This window comes from Haemaphysalis longicornis, unplaced genomic scaffold (assembly GCF_048455015.1).
Source record: "Haemaphysalis longicornis isolate Haplotype H1 unplaced genomic scaffold, Haemaphysalis longicornis Haplotype H1 scaffold_9, whole genome shotgun sequence".
In the NCBI taxonomy this organism is placed as follows: Eukaryota; Metazoa; Arthropoda; class Arachnida; order Ixodida; family Ixodidae; genus Haemaphysalis; species Haemaphysalis longicornis.
Window position 1 is genome coordinate 171,174,161 of NW_027526460.1, and position 23,375 is coordinate 171,197,535.

At 43.9% G+C, this 23,375-nt stretch overlaps 1 protein-coding gene across 1 annotated transcript; it reads left to right on the forward strand.

The window, feature by feature from the left end:
* Window positions 1–179: 179 nt before the first annotated feature.
* Window positions 180–20,317, forward strand: LOC144153565 (uncharacterized). The gene is made up of 12 exons (XM_077685186.1): window positions 180–1,179; window positions 7,158–7,344; window positions 7,515–7,597; window positions 7,814–7,985; window positions 8,047–8,079; window positions 8,143–8,184; window positions 9,607–9,663; window positions 11,609–11,671; window positions 14,109–14,314; window positions 18,180–18,339; window positions 19,560–19,653; window positions 20,299–20,317. Exons 2-12 carry the CDS (start codon window positions 7,158–7,160, stop codon window positions 20,315–20,317), a joined length of 1,116 nt encoding a protein of 371 aa, XP_077541312.1. The 5' UTR covers window positions 180–1,179.
* Window positions 20,318–23,375: the final 3,058 nt, after the last annotated feature.

Sequence of the window (23,375 nt, forward strand, 5' to 3'; positions counted from 1 at the left end):
AATAAGTGTACATAAATATTCCTAGCGTTACATCAACTTCGTCTTCGAGGCCCCATTTGTCTGCAATGAGGAGATCGGCTACCCGGAAGACCGCAAAGCCACCCCAACCTCCAGTTGGCGTGCGAGGCGGAACTCCAACCAACAATTACTGTCACTCTTCACCTCCATCCAGAAAGCGGCCACCGTGGCTGGGATCGAACGCAAGTCTTTGGGCTCTGCAGCGTAATGACTTAGCCACTGGGCCACTATGGCAAGTGGTTCTTGAGACAAGCTTAAAATGGAATCCAGCAAAGCTCTGTTGCAGCCTCAGTCAACAAGCACCACATTGGAAATGCACTTGAGGGCACCGAATATTGCATGACTTTTATGAGGGGGGCAGCTATGTGCAGTCATAATGAATCCGGCAAATGAAGATGATGTTGACTTATCCTGAGCAGATTCATAGCTAATAATGGTTGTTTCAGTTTCGGGGCTACTATCATCCTTGCCTTGTTTGGCCGGCCTACATTCAAAAAATGTTCGTCCCTGTGAGTTAAAATAGTTGGCCTAGAGTCTGTGCCAGCCGAGATTTGAGTAAATACGGTAAGTGTGCGTGCTTGTTTATGGTGTTCTACACAGAAACTTCAAAATAGGTAATTTATTTTACAAGCTGCATGCTGGCATGGTCGATGTTCCTTTGCAGGCAGTTTTTTACATATTTTAACAGTAATCAATAGTGACAAAAAAAGTTTGTGAAAGTATTATGGTGCCCATGCTGTTAGGTAATACAATGCTGTTAGGTGCCTACACAAATGTCCATCAGCCTGCTTGTTTGTTTATGTTGTGGTTTTATCACTACAACGTGCTAAACGGGCCTGTATCCAACTCTTCCATTTATGTGTCTGGTGTAAGCAAATTCAGTTCCTTAAATCGGTTGGCTAGTTTGTATTTGGTGCATTGGAGTGGTGTGTGGAAGTGCAGCAAGAGGAGTAAATGTCTGCCATGAACACCTGTGACTCTGAAGTGGGGAACTTTTGAGGACACTTTAGTACCAGTGTATGGGCCCATTATTTTATGCTTGTGGGAACTTTGTGCTCCACGTCACATTTTCAATTGACATGTGAAGAACTCCTGTGGATAAGAAGCCCATTTTGTGCCTGAGCTGACACTGCACAGTGGCTGGACAAGCATTACCCATACGTGAGCACTTAATTATCAGCCTTTTGCCTGCACTGTTGCTTAATTTTTGTAATGTGCACAGGTCACTGTGTCTTCCCGCAGTACTTTTATGCCAAGTCTGGAAGCATGTGCACTTTTGAATTTGGCATGAAAGGGCTACGCAGACAAAACACAAGTTTAGTTTATTTGAAAGATTGCATCGTTACAATCATAATATCAGCAGCACCTTTAACGCACACTTCACTAAATAAGCTATATAATTAGAAAAAGTGGAAATGGTCATTTCCTGCAACAGAACCTATGGTGTCATATGCCCAGCTGTGCGATTGGCTGAGGCCAGCAAAAGCAGACGCAAACGCAAAGTAGGCAGGGCATATAGGCTTGCCGAATGAGCTTTTTGCGCTGAAATCTGAGAATGGTGAGGTAGCCCACCACTTTGGAGCTGTCTTTCGCAACACTGGTTGATTGGCGTTAGCGACATTGTCTTACGTGACGCTGTTTGTCGAGCATACCTTATGTTTCACGAAGCAATTACTTTCTACCATAACAAAAACATTGTCAGGTGCAAACGTGGTTAAAAATGAAGCAATGGCGGACAATGGTCCGTGGCTCGACGGTAAGCAAGGCTCCAGAACCTAACGACGCACTGCAAGGTCACTAGAATACCCGCCGCTCGACCTCATAGTGACATCACGAAAACACACGATTTGGTGGGAGAATCAAAATATTAACCTAATTGATTCATTTCTCAGTGAATACGGCATCATTTTCTGCTGGACAAGCACTATAAAGCACGAAATCTTTCCAATAAAACAAACTTGCATTTTGTCGGCATGGCCCCTTTAAAGAGTGCTAGTTGTTCTGGCAGCCACTCTGTTAAACGGGTGGCTCACCTGTTTTCTCTCATGTGCATGGCATGACCAGTCCATGCCCATTTACTTCATTTAATTAGAGTTTGAATTTTTTCCTCTTGTGTCTGTTGCCCAATCCACGCAGCTCTTTCTTGATTCCTAAGCATTACCCCTAGCATTATTTTTTCCATAGCCCGTGGGGCTCATTTATGTTTCCTTTCGAGTCACTTAGACTCCAATTTTCTGCTCCATACGTGATTTTTGGAAGAACGTGTTGATAATATTTTAGCTTTTTGAGTGACAGCTAGAGGAATCTTACGATACAGGATATCAGAACTTCTACCAAAAGCAGCCCCCTTCATGTTTATTCTGGCGGTAATTGTTTTTCACGATTGGGGTCAGCACTTATGACTTGCCCAAAAAAGACGTAAACATTTACTGTTTTGAAGATTTCATGCCTGAATTAAGGGGAGACGAAAGTCTTGAAATTAACTTTTTTAATAATAGGTCTGTGATAATGAAACTCACTGTGTATATGTGTTTTGTTTTCCTCATTTAAAATATGTAATTAGTTTTCATGTAGCATAATTATTTTTTCAGTTAAAAAAACACTGGAGCCTAATTAAGTAATTTCTTACGGGTCGTTCAGGGGCTTTTTATTCAATTTTTTTTATATAAATGGTATGGATGTGTAGCTTAAGACCTGCCATGCATGCTGATGCTATTTGTATTCCTGTAAAGTTAGTTGACTGGATAGAATTAGTCTAAGTATGCCAAGTACAGTTTTCAGAAAACTTAATGAGCTCACGTACATTTATTTGAGGCACATTGAGCCAATTAAAATAGCATCAGCATGCAGTTCATTTCATCCCGAATTCAACGGTATACCCTTCGAAAAAAAACAACATGAAAACCTTTTTAAGGCGAGGCACATATGCAGAAAAAAAAAGGAAGCTGAGAAAATCGTACTTGAAGTTTTACTGCAAGTAAGTTTTATTTATTGAGCATGTGAAAAATAGAAATGCTTTAGAATGTAGCTTTCTTTTCGCTCAACACGAGCATACCAAGTTTGCTGAAATTATATGAAATCCTCTGTACACAGATGGCACTTGGCAGAAAAACTGAGCAAAAGCAAAGCCCGAACGTTGCTTCAATTTTTACGCTGTTGGCAGCGCGCCGTCTCTTTAGCGACTAAGGCTGAGGTGCCTATCGTGCACCACAGCTGTAAACGCTTATTTTGTTATGTCACCGATCCAATCATTGCAATGAATTTGGCTCCAGGGCGATTTGCATCGCGCGAAACGAGTTACAACGAAGGGGCTAGTAACGGCATGCATGCCGTTACCAGTGGCGTGCATGCGCTTGGCGAGGTGGGATAACCGCGTTTTCGATTTAATCTACTCGCACATCACGTCACCCTCGCACGTTGTGCACAGTACGAGCATTTATCATTCTCAAATCGCTCATATCTGTATGGTAACTTGCCGGCGAAGAAGCGCGCGCCGGATGCGGGCCGTCCCGCCGCGGCATCGTTGATCACAGAATGAACACACTTCCTTTGCGCCGGCGGCTAGCGGCATCCTCCAATTTAACATTCATTTTCTTTCCATGTGCTGCTGATCTAAAGATAGACGCACCTTAGCGCACCCTCAGCCCGCAGATACCTACCTCCATCTCGGCGCCGTTCTCGCGATAAGCCGTCGTCAGGCACGCAGAAAAGCGCATTCCAGGCGCTTTTAATACTGCTCGTTCTTCCTTTCGGTTATCGATAGACATATTTATTTGTTTTTACGTCGTGCCGCGGTGCGGGGCTTTTGCCGGTCCTTGCATAGACGAGTTCATGAGCCGTTGCACCTGTTGCACTGTGATGAGTGTGCCGAGCAGATTGCGCCCTGCGGCCACGTGCAGTCAGTAGCCGATTGGGTGGCGCGACCGTCTCTTTTCTACCCCGGTTGTACTCGCAACCAACGAACGAAACGAAGCGGTCCTGGCGGGGAATTGAAAACGAAAAGACTCGCTCCGAATGAGGCCACGATGGACGGCGAATCGGAGAAAAATGCTATTTTCGCGTCGAATCCTGGCCGATTTTAGCGGTCGTCGGCGCTATAAATTGATATTATGGCTCAAATACGTACTCCAGGGTATTGGCTGACCGGAAGAAAAATAGCTCTACATTCCGAAAATGGCGATTTTGAAAAATCCATTTTTGGGCCAAATTTTGCTTTGATACATATAACCTTTGACTTTTTTATCCAGCAACCATGGCTTGACAATGTACACACTCCAAAATGATAAAAATGAATGGCATAGCAAACTTCAATTACTTTGGCATGAAGTGTATTCTGCAAATCAAGGAGCCTTAATTAGTGACACTTCACCCGAGGCATCTGCATTAATGGTGGCACTTCTGGTTATCTGTATCGCTAAAACCTGGCTTGAATCCAGCCACAGGCAAGCATCAGAACCTTTTTTTAGACAAGTCATGGTGATCATGCATGCTCACCTTGCAAAACTGTAGGTGAAGCCAGTCTAATCTGTCGTGGCTGTTAGCGGGCACAGAGCCTTGAAACTACGCAATAAGATTTTTCAGGCTTTCTTAGGGTGCCTCCATTTCCTGCTGATTGCTGTGCTGCCATGCGGGCAAATATTTCCTGGGTGCTGCTGAAACAGCTACTTATAGAAATGGTGGCAACAGCTTTCAATTTGGGCACCCCATCTGCTAATTGAGAACGTGTATGTGTGTTCAGTCTGTCCGCACCATGTTCGGTGCCAAGTGAGCAAAACCTTCATTGTTTTTTGGGTTTGTCATTGAGGGATAACATTCAGATGCATTGCTGTCTCCCCCATTATGTTCTCTTGGTGTGCACACTGTGTGTTTGGATGCTGATACAATTCTTTATTTGTGAATATTAAAAAGGTAATTGGTTACAGGTAGTCGACACCCTCCGTTGGTTGGAAAATGCAGACACCACAAACATGTAGAGTTGCAAACAAGGCACTACAGTAAAATGAAATTAGAAAAAGCTAAAATATTGGGCATAAAAAGAATGTTCCAAGAGCTCATTCAAGTGCACCACAGTAGCAAAGAAAACGATTTTTAATGGTGGAAACAAGGAGTACAGCTCTGATTTACTTGATGAGCGTCCAGCGCCTAGATCTGGGCAAGGCCTGATACATTGTTTTGTCCCCAGCAAAGCTGCTGTTATGTCGCAATTAAAAGAATTTACTTCGTTTCACTGTTCTGTTGCTCAACAAAACCTAGTAGGGACTATAACGTGCAGGTACAAAACCTTTTGCTACTTATAATTCCTATTTTTGATGCTATAAGATCAATGCATGCCATTGCAGTTATGCATGCTTGCAATGAATGAAGAGTGCAGTTGTAGATTGGGGAAAGCATCATTAACTGCACTAGTGGGCAAGACAAAAGTTGTACTACATAAGCTTCATAACCCGACAGAGTTGCAGTTTCTTTCTTTTTCGTTTGCCCAAAATAGTGATGCAGCAGCTAAGGCATGATGCTTCTGAGCATCAGTTGTTGGTCACTACTGCTATTTTTTTGGTGAAGCAACAACAAAGAAATAATGTTTGTACAAAATTTTTGACCCGTAGTTGGTCAAAATTAATCATAATCACTCTTCAGAACACATCCAACAGGCCAGCTAGACATACTTTAGGCAACCGTAAACAAAACTGATTAATTCACCTCACTGTCTTTGCTTGTACAATGAAGACACAAAAAAAAAAGCAACACCGCATGCTGGTCTTTATGCATTGTCACACAACTTGCCTGCTCTGCCGTTCTGTTGCATCAGGGCAACTTTCCAACTAATCTAAAATGCTGGGACCTTTTTTTGGCTAGTACGGTAGGCATCATCTATCAGTCATGTGAGTGTGGTGCTGTGTTGATAGAGGAAGGAAGAAGTATGCAGTACATGGTGCTGCATGGATGGTGTATATAAAGCTTGTGGATAATAATGGGATACAATGAAGCTCTTGCTCACTGTATGCATTCCCTCTTTGCACTTACCGTGGACTGATTTGCAAACTAATGCCACTATATGAGCCAAAGCAAGAGCTGCTTCGGTGGTTTCCACAATCCCTCAGGATAGGCTCCCATGGCGGTGGGGTAATTGGCTGAAAATGGCAGCACACTGAGAGAGCTAGTGAAATCCGGTATATGTAGTGCAGTAAAAAATGTCTCTAATGAAACATTGGTGATACTGAAAGAAGAATTCGATAACATTCGATTCGGTTGTTAATTTTGCAGCATTCTTCTTTTAGTGTCATATGAATAATTCTGCAATTTTTTTACTGTGGTGGTATACCAGCTCACCCAATATAGTGTACAAAAAAATTGAGAGCCAATGCTTCATGACCACCCTTCTGGGATAAGGAAGTAGGAGGAGTAGAAATACATATAAATGTGGCAGAGGAGAAAGAGATACCTAGACAAACAAATTGTACCATAGCTTCTGAACAGCTGCCCATGAAGGAGTAGCGGATGCAAAGGTACAATGATGAAAAGGTACATGGAAGGATGTTTTGTGGTATCACAGCCTTTTAACAGCTAGGGGTAGTTACTGGATAGGCGTTCTCCTCAGCACAAAAGTAGAATAACCTGGTCGGCCTATGCTTAGGGAAGAAGTGGTTACTAAACTGCAACAAGTAGCAATTGGGCAGCCTCTGACGGCAGGTTTCACCTCTAGATACAGAAGTAGGACAGTGATACCATAGACATGCACGTATTAGTTTTAAGGTGAGATTGAGTAGAGAGCCCTTCAGCATTATGCGTCAATATCCTGCACCAACCTGCCGTGGTGGCTCAGTGGCTAAGGTGTTGCACTGCTGAGCACGAGAGCGCGGGTTCTATTACCGGCCGCGGTGTCCGCTCTTCTGATGGAGGCGAAAAGCAAAAACGCTCATGTGTACAAGATTTTGGAGCACGTTAAAGATCCCCAGGTGGTCAAAATTAATCCGGAGCCCTCCACTACGGTGCGCCTCATCGCCTGCGCTGCGTGGGCGCGTTAAACTCTACAATCAATCAACATTATGTACTGCTTCATAAGCATTGTTGATGTAACTATATTGAAGTGGGAGCATGCTGTTGTATCAAATTAAACACTAAAATTTGTTCATGTTTTACAGATGAAGTACCACATCGTCGAGTTTGTGGATGAGCAGACAGTCGAGGTGGTGCCCGACAAATGGCTTACCTCAAACAAGAAGTGCTTTTGGCCACCGGGCCCTGGCAACAAATCGGCGTTTGCCAGGAAGGGCCGCTCGCCAGCAAAGGGCTGGAAGAGGTTTAATGCTGCTATTAAGGGCACATACAGTAAGTCTTAAACTGCAATAAACATTGTTATAATGAAGTCATATTGTTTAAATGACCACTCTGTTGAAATATATCTTCAGTCTCAGTACAGTAAATATATTTATTCAGGTTGTCACCGTTGTCTCACTGAGCTTGCTTACCAACGTGTGTCGGGCTGTTCTTTGCTCCAGCTAACTACGATGATGCCCGGAGGAAGCTGGAGGTGGCCCAGTTTACGTCCGATCTAGAGAGCGAGGACACCGAGAGACGAAAGGTAATAAACAGTGAATGGCCTATTATAGCCTATTATTGCAGCCACTTGAAGGAACATTAGACATAGATGGAACAACTAGAGAGTGCTAACCAAGCTGAATTATGTAAACTGGCAGTTGATATGGTACTAGAATGAAGAATATCTTGCATGTATGGAGTAGCTTGTGTGGTTTTGTGACTCTAAATACAACCCCACCTTGTGCGTTGCCTGTTCTAGACATCAAGGCCTGCTCGGTATGAAAGTGGAGCCCCTCAAACTGTGCCACCTCCGCCACCTCCACCTCCTCCGAGCTTCCCAGCAGCAGGCACCTCTTCTGCCACAGCAGGCACCTCTTCTGCCACAGCAGGCACCTCTTCTGCCACAGCAGGCACCTCTTTTGCCACAGCCAGTAAATATGGAGCTAAGTGCACAACACTCCACACACATTACCCTCATTCATTTTCTTTCAGGCATTCAACGCTTAACACAAGAAAGCAGTGAAGGTAGTAAAAATTTGATTTTTTTCATGTGGTGTATGCAACTAAAACCCTTTCTGTCCCTCGCAGATGGGTCATCCACTGCAGTTTCCGAGCAAAGCTCAGAGATAGGTGAGCTTGCATTGATACAATATGAGCCAACCTTACTTTGTTCCAGCAGTCTCATTAGAATAGACACTTAAAACAATTAAACCAATTTTGAAGTGCTTTGAGGAGAACCTTGAAACAGTGCTAGTGATTGTTGAAGCGATAACCTTAAGTTTCCTATTCTGCAGCTACACAGCCAGTTTTTAAACTGAAGGTGATGGGACGTGCGTTGATGCATATGGAAACCGCGCAGCTGGGCGGCACTTCAGTGTAGACCCAGTGCTTGTACGCTACGTGTGAAAACAGGAGGTTTTTGGGCAGTGAATAGGGATCGCCGTGTTTCATGGGCCCAAAGAAGGGAACATTCCCAGAGTGGGAAGAGAAGTTTTTAAGTGTCGTGATCTTACCGAAAACAGTCCGGTGTGGGCTGACAACGGATGTGAAGCCACAAGCGACTTCAGTGAGGAGGACAGCTGCATGGCGAGTAGGGGCCCACAGCATGATGGGAATAAAAAAGAAATTTTATTGCATAATCACCTATGGGTTTTTACCAAAATGGTAAGGCTCTGAACAGGGCTTCTCTTAGAAACTTTATTGTATGAAATTTCAACCTTTCAAAATCTGTTGCAATTTTTTCGCAATAGACTCACCACCCCAAATTCATGCCGAATTTATGGGAATAAAGTGGGTTCATTGCGCTAGCAAATATGGCAGCTGTAGTTCTGGTTCCTAGCATTCGTTTCATGAGGTGTGATTCGCATATACAGGGTCACAAAAGTGGCAGTGTTGCTTATTGCGATGGGCTGGTGTTGTGTCAGAACAATCTGCACAGTTTGCAGTGGGGTTCATTGCGCAGGCCGATGATGTACCTCCATCAGATGCAACAGCATGCATGGTTACGTTGTAGTTGTAACTCTCGTAATCCCACCATTTTTACTGCTGTAAAAATGGTATGCTCTAAATATGAAGTCGAAATAGCTTGTTCTGCGAGATTATAATTTTTGTTCTATTCGCGCTTAGTTTTGTCAGTCTCGGCCACCGCTCAAGGGGACCTTAATGCGCCTTAGCTCTAGTGCGACAAAGTAGTAGTTGAGCTGCATGCATTGTGTTTTCTATTACATAAATTATTTGAGCAAAGTACGTTACCTCGGGTGGGACTTATCTCAGCGAAGCAATCTTTTCAGTGAACCAATTATTGATTCCTCAGCCCCACCTTGGTTGGCTGTGGTTGGGTGCGATTTGTATGCAGCATACTCGTAGCAGCTTGAAGGAATTATCTATATTGAGCTTTTCACCTTTTTTAGCAGTCATAAACTGCACTCACTTGTCCCTTTTATTATATTCAGAGGCAGCCATAGCGCTTTTCACTTGACCTGAAAAAAAAATGCTTGGTGTAATAAGGAGTGCTATCATTTGGCCTTTCATATTTTATTCCTCTGATTTCAGTGTTCGACGCCAGTGCAGAAATGACAGACACTGGTGCTGATCGTGATGAAGAAGAAGGTAATAGCAGCTAATACACAAACCTGGCAAACATAATTGTTTTGGGGGAAATGTCACAATGGAGGTATTTATAGTTACAGGCCGGGGAACTACACTGGCAGCCTTGAGTAAGTGCAGTCGTTTCTTTCTTGTCTTGAGCATCCATCATCTCATCTTTCAGCACTCCCTCGTCATCCCTTATGGCCAGCCTCCAAAGCCAATTTCCGTGTTCATCTTGTTTGATTGCCATCGCATGAATGCAGCCAATCCGTCACTATATTCCCCCCCCCCTCCCCCCAACATGTGTCCCATGACAATGGGCACTACTAGATTTTCTCTTGTGTACTGTATACGTGTTATCTCGAGCTCCAGATTTTGTAATTAGTACCAAACAGTGTTGTATAGATGACATTACCCTATAGACACAGCATTTTATTTTTAGAAAATTCACCATATAAAAGATGCCTGTTCATAACAGTTTTGTGTAGTGGGTGCAGTGAAAGTGCTCTGCTGAAGAGGCCTATGTAATTGCCATTCCTAAGTGTTCACAGTATAGGGCAGCTTGATTGCTTTTGCAGGTGAACGGCTATGGGTGTCGTGGTCTGTTTTGCATGCTGACACTTGCAGAGAAAATTCCAAAGGCATCTATGGCCCGGTGAACGGGGAAGCAAAAATGAAATTTGCTGTAATTCGATGCTTTTAAACAAACTTTTCACTAGAGCACAAGCTCCATTCTTGCACCGAAAGTGGGCAGTGAATATGCACACAGTTGCACCGCACGAGAAAACACTCTGTACAGGCAAGGCAAAAATTACAGTGAACTTTGATGAAACGATGTCCTCTTTGTTTCATTTTGTGATGGCCCATGCACTTGCTCTTCACCTATCCCCCTGTGCGCCCAACCCTTTGGAACAAACGAGCAATGGGACACTCATTCCACAACCACATGCACTGGTTTGGCCTTCACTGAGTGTATGTCAGATTGGCTCAGTGAGGCCTTTTTGGATTGGTATACCTAGCAAAATGGAGCTTTAGCCGTGAAACATGCCAAAGTAAAGTGGCTTAGGTAATTATAATTATAATAGGTTTGTTCTCACAAGCACTAGACTTTACCAACTGCTGGGGATCTGTAAAAGTATAGACCCTTGAAGTTTGTCACATACAATTAGTCTGAAATCATATGAAATGGATCTGATAAAGTGTCGTAGAAGGATCAAAGTGCCTGCGGATTTTGGCACAAAAGTAATTATCTAATATGTCTTAGGTAATGACTGTGTATGAGGCTCAACTTCACATGTGCTTTAAGCCTTTCTCAATTGGGACATGCAGTCATAGTTTTGGGTAATGTACCCGTAAGGTTGAGCTGTTGTGACTTTTTTTTTTCCTTTTTTCCCTCTGTCAGATTGCTCCCGGTGATACTAATTAATTGGTCATGTAAGTTGCACAATAGCGCACAGTGGGTAATTTGGGGTAAAAAGGCTGCCACTTTTCTTGGGAATATATTGAATATATGAACAATGCCTGAAACAGTACGTTGGAGGGCCAGCTTGAATATGTATTAGTCCAAGAAAAATCGAGTTGCAGCAGAAATGGGAATTCATTTTGTTCGCTTTCGAAAAATATATATGAATGCTGCTACATTACGTGCACCATCTTGCCAGAGTTGCTGCAATGCGTAACGCTGCTAATGTGTGCTGCATTATGCAGCAAAGTTTGGATGTATAGCTGTCCCTGGCATTATTTGTGGATAAACATTTACTCGATTAAGGGGTTGGTCAGTGCGAACAGTATTGTGAGGCCAGCACTACTGCCAGTGCAGTCATACAGATGTGCCTTGTTTACAGGCTGAAAGTAAATACAGTCTTGACATCTCAATCTCTCAATTAAAGCCCCAATTTAATAATTTACTAACCCAAAAATTGAAGTGCTACTGTAGGATGTATTCTAAAAAATCGGGCTTTTGCAGGTGCAGAACGGCGCAGGTCTCTGAGCCCCAAAAAGTTGAAGAGAAAGCTGTTGTCGCCAGAGGGTACGTAAAAAATGTAAAAGCACATTCATGTATAAGGAGCAAATGTCCTTCAAGATACAAATGTTGTGAGTATCATGTTTAAACATATCACTAAACACTCAATGTTTTTTTAGTACAAGAGTGGTGTCCCATTTCATCGGTTATTCTGTTGGACTGTTAGTTAATACCCTAGTGGCTTCTGGCCCCCTCATTTCCTTGATAGCTACCACTTGCTTTGACTTTAAGTGAGTGGTTTGAATTTTTAATGACTACTAAGAAGTCTATATTCAATCAAGAAAACTTTTTGCGGGCAAATATTCTTTTCGTTGTGATGTGTTAGTACGTCTTTAGGCACATTCTATGTGAAAACATCCCGTTAATGTGGGTAGTACTGTGTGACACCTTTGCTCACATTGCTGAATGGCCATGGGCTTCTTTTTTACTTCTAGTTCACAAAAAGTTATTTTTGAAGCTTAGTATTAGTCACAAGGGAGCAGTATCACTGGATATGCAGTGATACTGCTTCCTTGTGACTTTATGATGCAGTCAAAATGTTTTGAAATGGACTTGGCAGAAATGACTAGCAGTGACATTGTGAGGCATGGTTAATTGCCGCTGTTACAGTCAAGCCACAAAAATGCTCTTTCCAAAGCTGAAGGAATCCTGATGTCTGATTTTGCTGCTATTTTGAAGTTTCTGCTTAGTCGGTACCCTGGTGGTATTCATTTCTCTTGTAATGGTTGGGCTGCCTGTGAGCTCTGCCAAATAGTTTAGTATTGACTACAGTCTACGGCCCGTTACAACGGACTCCCTTAATCCCGGAAAAGAGTCCGCTGTAGCCAAAGTATGCAGTATTTGACGGGGCAAGTGGGGGGGGGGGGTCTATATTATATGAGCGCAAAAGTGGCTACTTTAACCGATATTGCATATGCATAGTACAGACACTGTTCTTTCTACACGCCTGCAGCACCTCTGCACAGTGTTCGTGCGAGGGCAAAGAATCATCTAAACACCATTCCCAAAGCTTAGCACCGGCACTTGGCCTAGCGCATGCGGTCAAGTGTGTAAAAACACATGGTAAGCTGAGCCAATAACGCAAGAATTTAACTAGGAGCAATTATGAACCAGATATAAAAATCAGTCTGATGAAATATAAGTCTGAAATAGTATGATGAAAAACAGCTGGGAAATGAAAAGTTAGACCGGTTGGACTGGGCACAACCACTGGCAGATATGGGAACCAACGCCCTACTTGAGGCATTTCTTAACTTTTTCACCGAACGGAACAGGAACGATGCATGCATGTGAATAATATAGACTGAACCTCACTAAACTCGAGTTCTTTATTACATAAAAAGACTGTGAAGAGGGCAGACTCGACTACGGGCGCACCAATTTGTGTATTCGATAGCGCTGTTGTTCGATCTCACTGGAGTCGCGTTTATCGGCAGTGGCCTTGTTCTGGTCAAGTGGACCGTCTGCTTAGACAAGCCTGTACTTCTGGCGATGTACTTCTGGCGATGTCAGCTACCCTAGCCACTCAGGCCGTCAGTCGCACAAAAAAAAAATGGTCACTGGCACAGGCTGAGCTTGGCGGCGGCAATGACCCATTCTGCATTGACAGTGTTGTCAGATGTAATTTTCTCACCAAAATACACAAAGGGAAAGGATATCGGGAACCAGCACTGTGAAAGTGCACTATTAACATTCCATCAAAATAATTTTCGTCTGAAATTTAATCCATTGTAGCCAATAATCTGGTCCGTTATGGGTGGAGTAGATTCAATTAAGAATGCATGGGGACCTAATAAGCAACAGAAATGGTCTGTTGTAACTGAATTCCGTGTTTGCCGGATCTGCAGTAAGAGCGTAGATTGTATTTTCTTTGCACAGCCTTGCTCAGCAGCAACTTGCCATCGCTGTATTGGTGCGCGTCCTTTTCCTTATGTTGTGATCAGAAATAGGGCTTTGATAGCAATGTTGTGCGTGATTCGAGGGGACAAAGTGATGGTGGATTGCGAATTTTATGGCAGGTAAAAGTGAAAAGTTCAAATGAAATTGTCTGGAAAATATGAACAATGGATGGTTGAACCATGCCGTTTATCCAGTAACCTTTGTTTGCCGGTTAAATTCCGTTTCAGGTTTAGCTTGATAAAAAAATACTGGTTCAAATGCTGGTTGGCTTGTGGAAAAAATACCAGGTTGTGGTTCTTGTTTCGGTTTCCATTTTGGCTGGGCACTCTGATGCACATTACATTTCTCATGTGTGAGTGTGCGAATATTATAAATGTAATGGAAAGAGAACAAAATGGCATGTCAGGTCTGCTGTGTAGTAGGGACCAAACTAGTTTGAGCTTAACTTTTTTAGAAGCTTTGATATTTTTCTTTAATTTTTCTGTTAACTGCATATGCATGTTGCAAAATGGTTCTCGGCCGCACATTGTACTTTTTTTCCCAGAATTCCAGTACCAAGTGCTGACCAGGCTGACCTTGCTACGCATGGTGCAACAGCAGCACGGGGAGCTGCTTATGTCGCTCACAGAGAGGATGTCTAGAAGACACCAGCCTTCAAAGGAACCAGCAATGCCCAGATCCCCTTTCAGGGACTACGAGTCCCTGAAGAGGTTTGACACCACTCTGACTGGGCCAAAAAAGGAAGCTTTGGTAAGAAATAGCAATTCTGCAGTTTTTATAGCTCATTTAATATAGTAAAGTTGGTAAATGAGTACTTCGGTTTGGTGCATTGGTTTATTCAATATAAATTTCACATGTACCACAAACAAGCAAAATGAGCTTATATTCCAATGGTGAGCACTCCTTCATAGCAGCTTTAATGTTTAGAATGACTTTTTCTTGCCTTCATTAGCTGCCAGCTTGAATCAGTGTCATGCTATTTGCAAGAACAGGGCTTGCACCTTTTAAAAGATTGCTCAACCGTGTAAGCTTGTGGGGGTGGGGAGAGAAAAACGCGCAAAAAGCTTCCATTCACACTCAAAAAAAAACAGCAGTTGCATGGTACTATATTGGCTGCAACCTTCATCTTCATAATCATGTAATTGCCCCTGTGGTCCCCTGGTATTTCTTAGGGGGCCATTAAAACAGTTTCCTACTAGTTATGTGCCAGAGATCATTGCCACCAAAGTCCTAGCCTGTGCAGTACAGTGTCTGGATCCTTTGTGCAGACTACAGTACTGGGGGACAACTTTCTGTGCCAATGGAAAGGAGGCTACAGGGGAGAGCAAACTTCTTTGTGTTACTGCGCCAATGTATTGACTGATAAATTGGTTTTGAGTTCAGTTCTGGCATAACAGATATGCATTTGCTACAGATCATTTCCTTGTATGAGATCCGTAGTTGAATGCACTGAACCACGCTCACTGATGCAGGCATATTGGCATCTCCTCCCCTACACCCCATTTGTTTCTCAATACAAGCCAATGCTTTTACTGGAGAACTCGGAGCTACTTAATCATTTACTGTACGGATGGTAGCGTCCAGCTCTGTACCATCAATGAGTTAACTTGAATTATATGTAGTTTTGAAGGCATTCTCTGATATGTTAACTCTTCTGGGGCTGAAACTGGGCAGTACCACAGACATGCAACGTGCTTGAATAGTACAGGCATGGTATAACGAAAGAGCAGCACGCACCCACTATGGCACGAAGTAAAATCTCATTTGGATTGTGTTGAGTGCGTTGAAGGTGAAACTGTCATACCGCTGCACTCTTGTCATTACACAACTTCAAGTGGTCTTCCAGTTGCCAAACGAAGCCGTTTTCAAGACCTTCGTCTTGAGACATGCGACCGTAGGCTCACTTACGCCAGCTTACGCCAGGCTCATTCGGCTAACCGAATGAAATGCGGAAATGATGGAGAGTCCCAGTTGCGTCAGTGTCACTTGGGCCCACATTTTGCAGGCCACTTGCTTCGTTTGTTTTGACAGCTTATTGTTCTCAAGTAAATTCAGTGGGGTGAAGAAAGTTTCGAGCTGCTGTATGGGAAGAAAGCTGCTGTCAAAAAGAACACTGTTTTTTTTCTCCTGACCAGAACCTATGCGATGCCAGTGGCAAACACGGCAAACAAGAAGCCCAAAAATCTACATCACTCTACATCATCTACTCTATCACTTTATTGGCAATATCTATTGAAGGCTAAAAAATAAGCACTGTTTTTAAATTGCTTAGATTATGCCCACCAACATATTTTTGTTGGACTGCGTCCAGCTGCGCAGCAAAACAGTGTCGTTCGGCACTGTAGTTGTTACTGCATTGCACAGAAATTTGTCCACGAGTTGAGGGTTATAAAGGCCTGCTCCCCTCAGGCAGGAGCAGTTGAGATAGTTCTGTGCAGCTTGCTTCGTTTCTGCCTGTGAAAAGGTGAATATTTTGCTTTGCTGCATTTAATGAGAATGTAGCTTTTAGTTTGAAATTGGTGTGCAGGGCAGAACAAAGGAAAGGAGAGAAACCGTAAACCATGTAAAAAGCCATTAATACAATATTAAGAACCTACATCAAGACCAGGACATGTAATGCTGTCAAATAAAGGTAGCATGATGGAACGATGCAGTGAGAGTGAAGGGTGATGGAAAAGGTATTGTGTCAAGGTTAAATATGCATTAGGTTTAATGAGCAAGTTACGTGAATATTGTAACTTCAGTAATAAAGGTATTCATGTTAAAACAGTGCGCTTTTTCAGGCTCTACAGTTCATACTTTTATTTTACATTTTGTGAGCAGAATTGTCGTTACCGGGGGTATCATTTTTTCAGTACTTATCTCTAGTCTCTCGCCTACGAGCCAGGTACACAGAGGGCAAGTTGATTGATTGTGGGGTTTCAGTGCACTGAAGCCACATGTGGGCTATGAGGTACGCTGTAGCAGGGGGAGGCTTGGGATTAATTTTACCTGCCGCGGTGGCTCAGTGGCTAAGGCGTTGCGCTGCTGAGCACGAGGGCGCGGGTTCGATTCTCGGCCGCGGGGGCCGCTTTTCTGATGGAGGCGAAAAGCAAAAACGCCCGTGTGTACGAGATTTCGGCGCACGTTAAAGATCCCCAGGTGGTCAAAATTAATCCGGAGCCCTCCACTACAGTGCGCCTCATCACCTGCGTTGCATCGGCGCGTTAAACCCTACAATAAATCAATCAATTAATTTTGACCACCTAAGGATATTTTATGTGTGCGGACATTTTGACACACAGCTGTTTTTTGCTTTTCGTCTTCATCTGAAAAGCGGCCACTCTGGCTGGGATAGGGCATAGGGCGTAATACAGCAGCAAACGTTTTCTGTACGTATTTAATTCCTCTGGTAGTGTCTAGATGTCCTCCTGAAAATTCCCTGCATAGTTCTCAGGTCACAGCTCTATAACCTGTACAGCTAAGTTTTTTTACAATAGTGCATAGACCACTTACAACGTATATTGTGGGATTCACAAAAATACACAAACTATGTGCAAATCGAACCACTCGTGAAACCTACCTTTGAAGCATTTTATTTACCCTTACCTGAACCGAATGCCACTCAAAAACAAACATTGTGCTTATTTCAAAAGTTTGTCTTCACAGCAGGCTACGCAGGAAAGTAGGAGAGAATTGGTAGCTGTGTGGAAAAAGTCGCATGGTTTTTTCATGCACATTGGAGGCCACTGGCAACTGCATTATAGCAACAGCACTGCAGGCTGACCCGTCAAGGCACTACGTCTCTGAGCCGCCCAGCCAGTACCCAGTGGTCAGCCGAAGGAGACAAAGCAGACAGCAGTGGCAAAAGAGATTGTGGAAAGAGTGGCATGTGCGTGCAAAACATTAGCAAAAAGGGGCGACCTGCAAGAATAGCATAGCGGCTTCACCTAAACACGACGTCACAGCCTGTCCTAAGCTTTCCTTTCCTCCATGCAGCAGGCACTGCTGCATGAAGTTTCAAAATGCTGAACGGGGCTTAGCTTTTTATATATATTCATTTATAGAAGTGTATCTGCAGTGTATTGATGTTTGGAAGTCCATGCACCATAGCACCAAAAGCCTGGCTAGTACCGTGGGTGCACCATGATCAGAACACAATCTTTTACTTTCTTCTTTTTCTTTCTTCCCCCCCCCCCTCCCCCGAGGTGTAGGGTAAGGTTGGAGTTGCCATGCGGCATAAAGTGAAATGTGTGAATTAAAGCATTGCCTCTTTTTTTTTCTGTGGTGTAGCTTGAGGAGAGGAGCGTGTGTACTGTGTCAGATGACTGGTTCCTCTTTTTTTTTTCTTCTCACCAATCAAATGCCTTGCCAGCTGCTCCAATCACAATGGGTGCCTACAGAAAATGTATTATATTCCAGGCGAGCACCTCTTAATTAAACAACGTACAGATGCATTTATTGCTACAGCAGGTGATTTAGCAGTCACTAAAACCCCCGTGTTATATCTCGTTACACATTGAAAGTCACTGGTGTGCAGTGGAGTAAGCTCGAATGAACATTACCCTTGATTTCTGTATCACACCAGTGTTAAAGGCTGTATTAACAACACAGATTTTCCTGTACCCATGCCTAGATTGAAGAACTCTCTAGCCAGGGCGGCTCAACAGCGGCAGTTTGTGCAAGGCGCCTGCTGAAGTTGCTGTTGGCGGACAGCTTAGCCATGGAGTTTTCATGGTTTGGCAAGAAGGGGAAACACTCCTTTTCCCAGCTGCGACTGGCACCTTGCATTGTGTGTAAGTTGATGTCTTCATGTTATTACAGACATCAAATTCTTTCACCAGACAATGTATAGTGCCCCAATTTCTATTGTCAGTCACATACTGTGCCAATGTCAGCTGTGTTGACAACCGGCAGCTTATTACTTTTTTTTTGCTAGAAGAGATATTAAATTTGTCTGAGCCTTTGTAGCACAGAATTGTTACCCCCTTTCCGACTGTTATGGCCTGCAACCATTTTGGCAGTTTCGGGCACCACGTTAGAGATCCCCAGGTGCTCAAAATTAGTCTGGAGCTCTACACTACGGCGGGCCTCATTGCCTGTGTTGCATCGGCACATTAAAGCCTGCAGTCAAATCAATCAATCAATCAATCTGATCTTGAGAATGGATTCAAGCAACTACTTTAATATCGTGAATTTCTGTAGTCATTTTTTTAGACGGCTCAATTTTTTAGGTGGGTGTTATTGCCTTGGTAGACTTCTAGAATTTGGAGGTTCATCTAGTTTAAACACTTTAGGCTTTAGAAGCACGCAATTTATTGCAACCTAGATGCAGTCATTGTGTGTACAGCAACTGACGTATTTTGCACTGAGCGCGCTACTGAATGCAAAAGAACTTTTTTAGAGGGACCATGAAGACAAAATACACGTTTTGTCCAACAGGAAAACTGGCATCAAGTTGGATACCAATTTATATCAAACTTCGAGGAAATTGCGATGTTAATGGGAACAGAAGAGCTTGTGGGGACTCCCCAGCCACTCTCCAGCGATTTCGTTGTGACGTCAGGGAATTGTGTTTGTGCAATAGGGGCCAGCCCAAGCCAGCACCAAGGCACATTACTGCGCATTGGACTGGGGCCGGTTTGAGCTAGTCAATTAAATGATAATGGGCAGTTAACACACTGATATGTTCTTAATGCATCCCCCCCCTCCCCCCCCGCCTTGTGCTAACTTCGTGTAGCCCAAAATTTAAAAGTTCTTCAGTATTTCTTGCATTTTGTCTTTTCAAAAAGGTGTATTGTGGCTGAAATGGAACTGAATGGGTCACTGGACACTAGTTCTTGTAAATAGAACGAATCTTAGGGTTCATGGCCCTTTTAAAAGTGTGGCGACACTGTGGCCATGTGGTCAATTTGTGGTTTTGATCTGAGAAATTTCCAGGGCTATGTTTCAACTGTAAGTGAAGATTTTGATGTTGCTGTGGCACTAATGAGAACTAATGTATCTTTTTGCACAGCTGCTGTGAAGTCTTCGCATGGTGCAACTGACTTTGAAGTTGAAGCAGCTATACGGGAATGGCTGCGTCTTGCTCCTGCCAGGCACAGGCTTGCGTCAGTAAAGGTAACAATTTTAGCTCTACTAGCCAAGGGTTCTTTTGCGGCTTGCAGGACAATAAATTCCCAACGCAGCAAAGGGAAAGGGGGTGCAGAGGGTTTCACTCACGGAGCACACTGTAGATGAGGCGGCGAATTTACCCAGCATGGTTTTGTCATCTGCTTAACTGACCGTTATTTTGGGCCTGTTTTCGTGCAGCTTTGCGTCCATTGCACACTTCCTTTGCACGGCTTGAATAACTTGTTCGACAGCACCTCCTGGGTAACCTTTATCCGACTGAATTAAGTGGTCGTACGGCAAAGATGCATTAAGGATTGGTTTGCAGGGTGAAAAACGAAATGTAGAGGCCACATACAGACATCTGGCGCTATAAAAACACCACCTTTTGCGCACTGCTTGCCACGAATGGGAGAATAGGACTGTGTATTCTCTATTGCTGAATACCAATTTGGTTGTGTTCCAAGAGGTAGTACGAAAGGCAAAAGGAGCAACTGGTTCTGATAAATAGAGGATATAAAAGTTTCCTCAGCTTTCTCGCTATTCTCAAACTTAATAAAAGAACTGTTGTTTACATCGGTATAAATGGAAATCACTAAGCCCACATGCCGAATTGTTTCGGTGTGTGTGCTTGTTGTGTGCAGTGGTGTAGCCTCTAGCTAGCGCTTCAGGATAGCTAGGTTCCGCTGTCTCACCCTTCGAAAGACGCTCCTATCCGTCTTCTTTCTCCCGACTCACGGCCAGGCTACAGCGGTGGCGTCCGCCGCTGTAGCCCGCCCTTGGCCGATGCTGCTGCTGAGTTCGGGACACCACCTTCAAAAATTTCGAGTAATGGCTGGCAGAATGTCTGGTTTCACTCTTTGTAGAGCCACGTGTGTGAGTTCAAGTGACGTGAGATGGGCAATTGTTTTGGGTGTCGTTTAAAGCTTTGCTTTACAACCACCTACACACCGTGGACTGGAGCCATTTTTTTCTCCCAGCACATTTCCACCATCGACCAGATTTAGGGAGAATCCCGAAGGTGGAGTAAGTTTCTGCAAAGGAAAGTTTGACATCCACCTCAATGCAGCGTACGGCTACAAGGGAAAGCTATACAGATTCCTCAGAAACATCGCAGTTGAAGAAAAATTCATCCTGTTCCAGGATGTGAACTTGGAACCACCGCTTCACCGGAGCAGTTGCTCTACCAACTAAGCTAACCAGGGAGGCTAGTTGTTTGTAGCATAGAGTTTCTCAATATCACCTAGAGCAGAAAGTGTCGCTGCGATCGCACTCCGCCATGGGAATTGTGAGTAGTGTGCGAATCGGATTGGCACCAAGTGGCTAGTACAAAGGGCTATGGATAAGGCTTCTCGGCTCTGAAGTGCTTGTTAGTTCTGTTTTGCGGTGTGCTTTTCTGTTTTTGGGATGCCAATTTCTGGCATTCAATGGCTATCACAGATATGTCTAAATAACAGCGTGATTAGCACTCAACGCATGCTCGCGTTAGCGGCGAGCTTCTTAAGATGAAGGGTGACCACATGCTGTGACGGCGATAAGCGATGCCAAAAATGTAACTCAAAAGGTACAACAGCAGAGTGTACTGGGTGACAGCGACAAGCGAAAAAAAATTAATACACTGCCGCCAATGTCCTCTGTCGTCGTTGCTCGTCGCTACAGTTCACTGTATCACCGCTGCCGCTCGCTCGTGGGCTGCTTCTGGACGGCTAAAAGCGAACGAAGGTCCCAGCGGCCTGTTATATGCCGCTTAATACTGCTTGCCGACGCCGCCGCCCACACTACAGCCACTAAATAAGCTACTCTAGCCCACACTATCCATTTTCTGCACACATTCAGTTATGATTTTTGCATCGCTCGTCGCCGCCGCTGCGTTTACTTACCCCTGGAAGCATGCGCTGCCTTGGCCAGGTTCAATGAGGCAACATACATAGTTACTCGACAAGCCAGTATTTATTTGCCATTTAAAGCGTTCATTCAATTTCGTAATGCTTTGCGCGCGTGCTTGAAGACTCACTTGTGGTAATAGGCTCCGCCTATGAGTTTATTTATATCTGCTTGGACAAAACAAATACGACGTGATTACATAATTCTTGCATCTCTATGTTGCATCTGCTTCACCTGCCAAAACACATAGCATACGATAATAATACTGTATTGAGAGGAAGCAAGAACACAGTTTAAAACAATCTAAACAATTTTTTTAGCTAAATCTTTGATATTACAAAAAATCATAGCAAACCTTACCCAGTTTGAAGTATGTAATATATTTAAAAATAAATCTGGAACGGCCCGCTGTATCTGGTGGCGTCAGCCGAAGGCAGCACTTCTGCTTTTTTTTTTTCTTCATAACCCCCAAATTTGTTTTGAAACATAAGCCCTCTAACACAGTGTCTTATACAAAATAAAATTTGTTAACAGCGGCACTTTTGGCAGCAATTTTTTAAACAAAATCTCAATTGGAGTAGCCCCAAAGTCTTTGCCGGCCATGCCACACCGAACTTCCGGCCGAACTACACACTATGGCGGCACTAGAGTGAACTAGAATAGGGGAGTGGCCCGAGCGGGCTGAGACAGCGTTGCTTTCGGCGTGCCGCGCGCCGTCGACCACCGCTAGGATGGCTAGGGGCGCTGGTGCGCGGTCTTGTAGCTAGTCAGCCGCGCCCGCGCTGTCGCCGCAGCCTTCAGACTGGACGAAACGTGGAAGGCAGTGGGTGCACGTGTGTTCGGTGAAATCGGGTGCGTTCTGACGTGTTTTTTCTAAACAGTGAGACAGTGTATTTCGTCAAGGACTGGCATGTGAGTTTATGATAGCTTCCTTGACATTTTGAGTGTGGTGTTGGCTAAGCAGCAGTGCGAACTTGGGTGCAGTGATCATTGTAAGGCTGTTGCGGCAGAGGTGAGCGCGTTTTACCTCGCGACCCGCATTCCCCTCTACATCAAAAGCATCAACAGAAGCAATTCAAAAAGACGGCAATCTGCAAAGTATGCTAAACTATAGGCAAATGCTCGTACAACTGCACAAAAGTGCGAAATAAACTGTGCCCCCACACTAAAATGTAATCTGTTCTATCTCCTTCACGTAATGTATAATATTTATATTGCAACCGGGTTTGAAACAAAGTGAAGCTGTGCCATTAGCTGTACACAACTTTGCTTAACATGTAACATGGCATAGTTGATAGATTTGTTAGTTAACATTAGTTACTATTCTTTTTTGATAGTAATTATAACAAGAAAAAACCACAAAATAATTTGTCTTTTGCCATGATAGCCCCTCTGATCTCTGAAAAATGGTGTACTCCTTACCATATTCCGTTTTTGTGCTATGCGGTGGGTCTAAACTTCTTTTTAGGAGATGGGGATGGGTGTCAACATGCTTATTTGCGCACATGCGCTGAATAATACATCAGAATTGACTGCGACACCTAGGCTAAAAAATTTGACACTCTTAAATGCTGCTATGCGAGCAATGATGTGTTTTTAGAACTGCGATGCTCTTCTCTGTGTAGGGACTGAACACCTGCCAGTTCGGGAAAACTAAGTAATTATCTCTCGTCAGGCGTGTTGCCTAACAGCGTGTTGCAGAGAACACAGGTGACAGTTCATTGACATTCAGGAGCGCCCGCGCCAGATATAAAGCTCGAGGTGAATCAAAATCGCGGATAGCGGATCGAACTAAGGTGGCTGCAACCAGAATAGCTCACCACATCGAGGCCGCAGT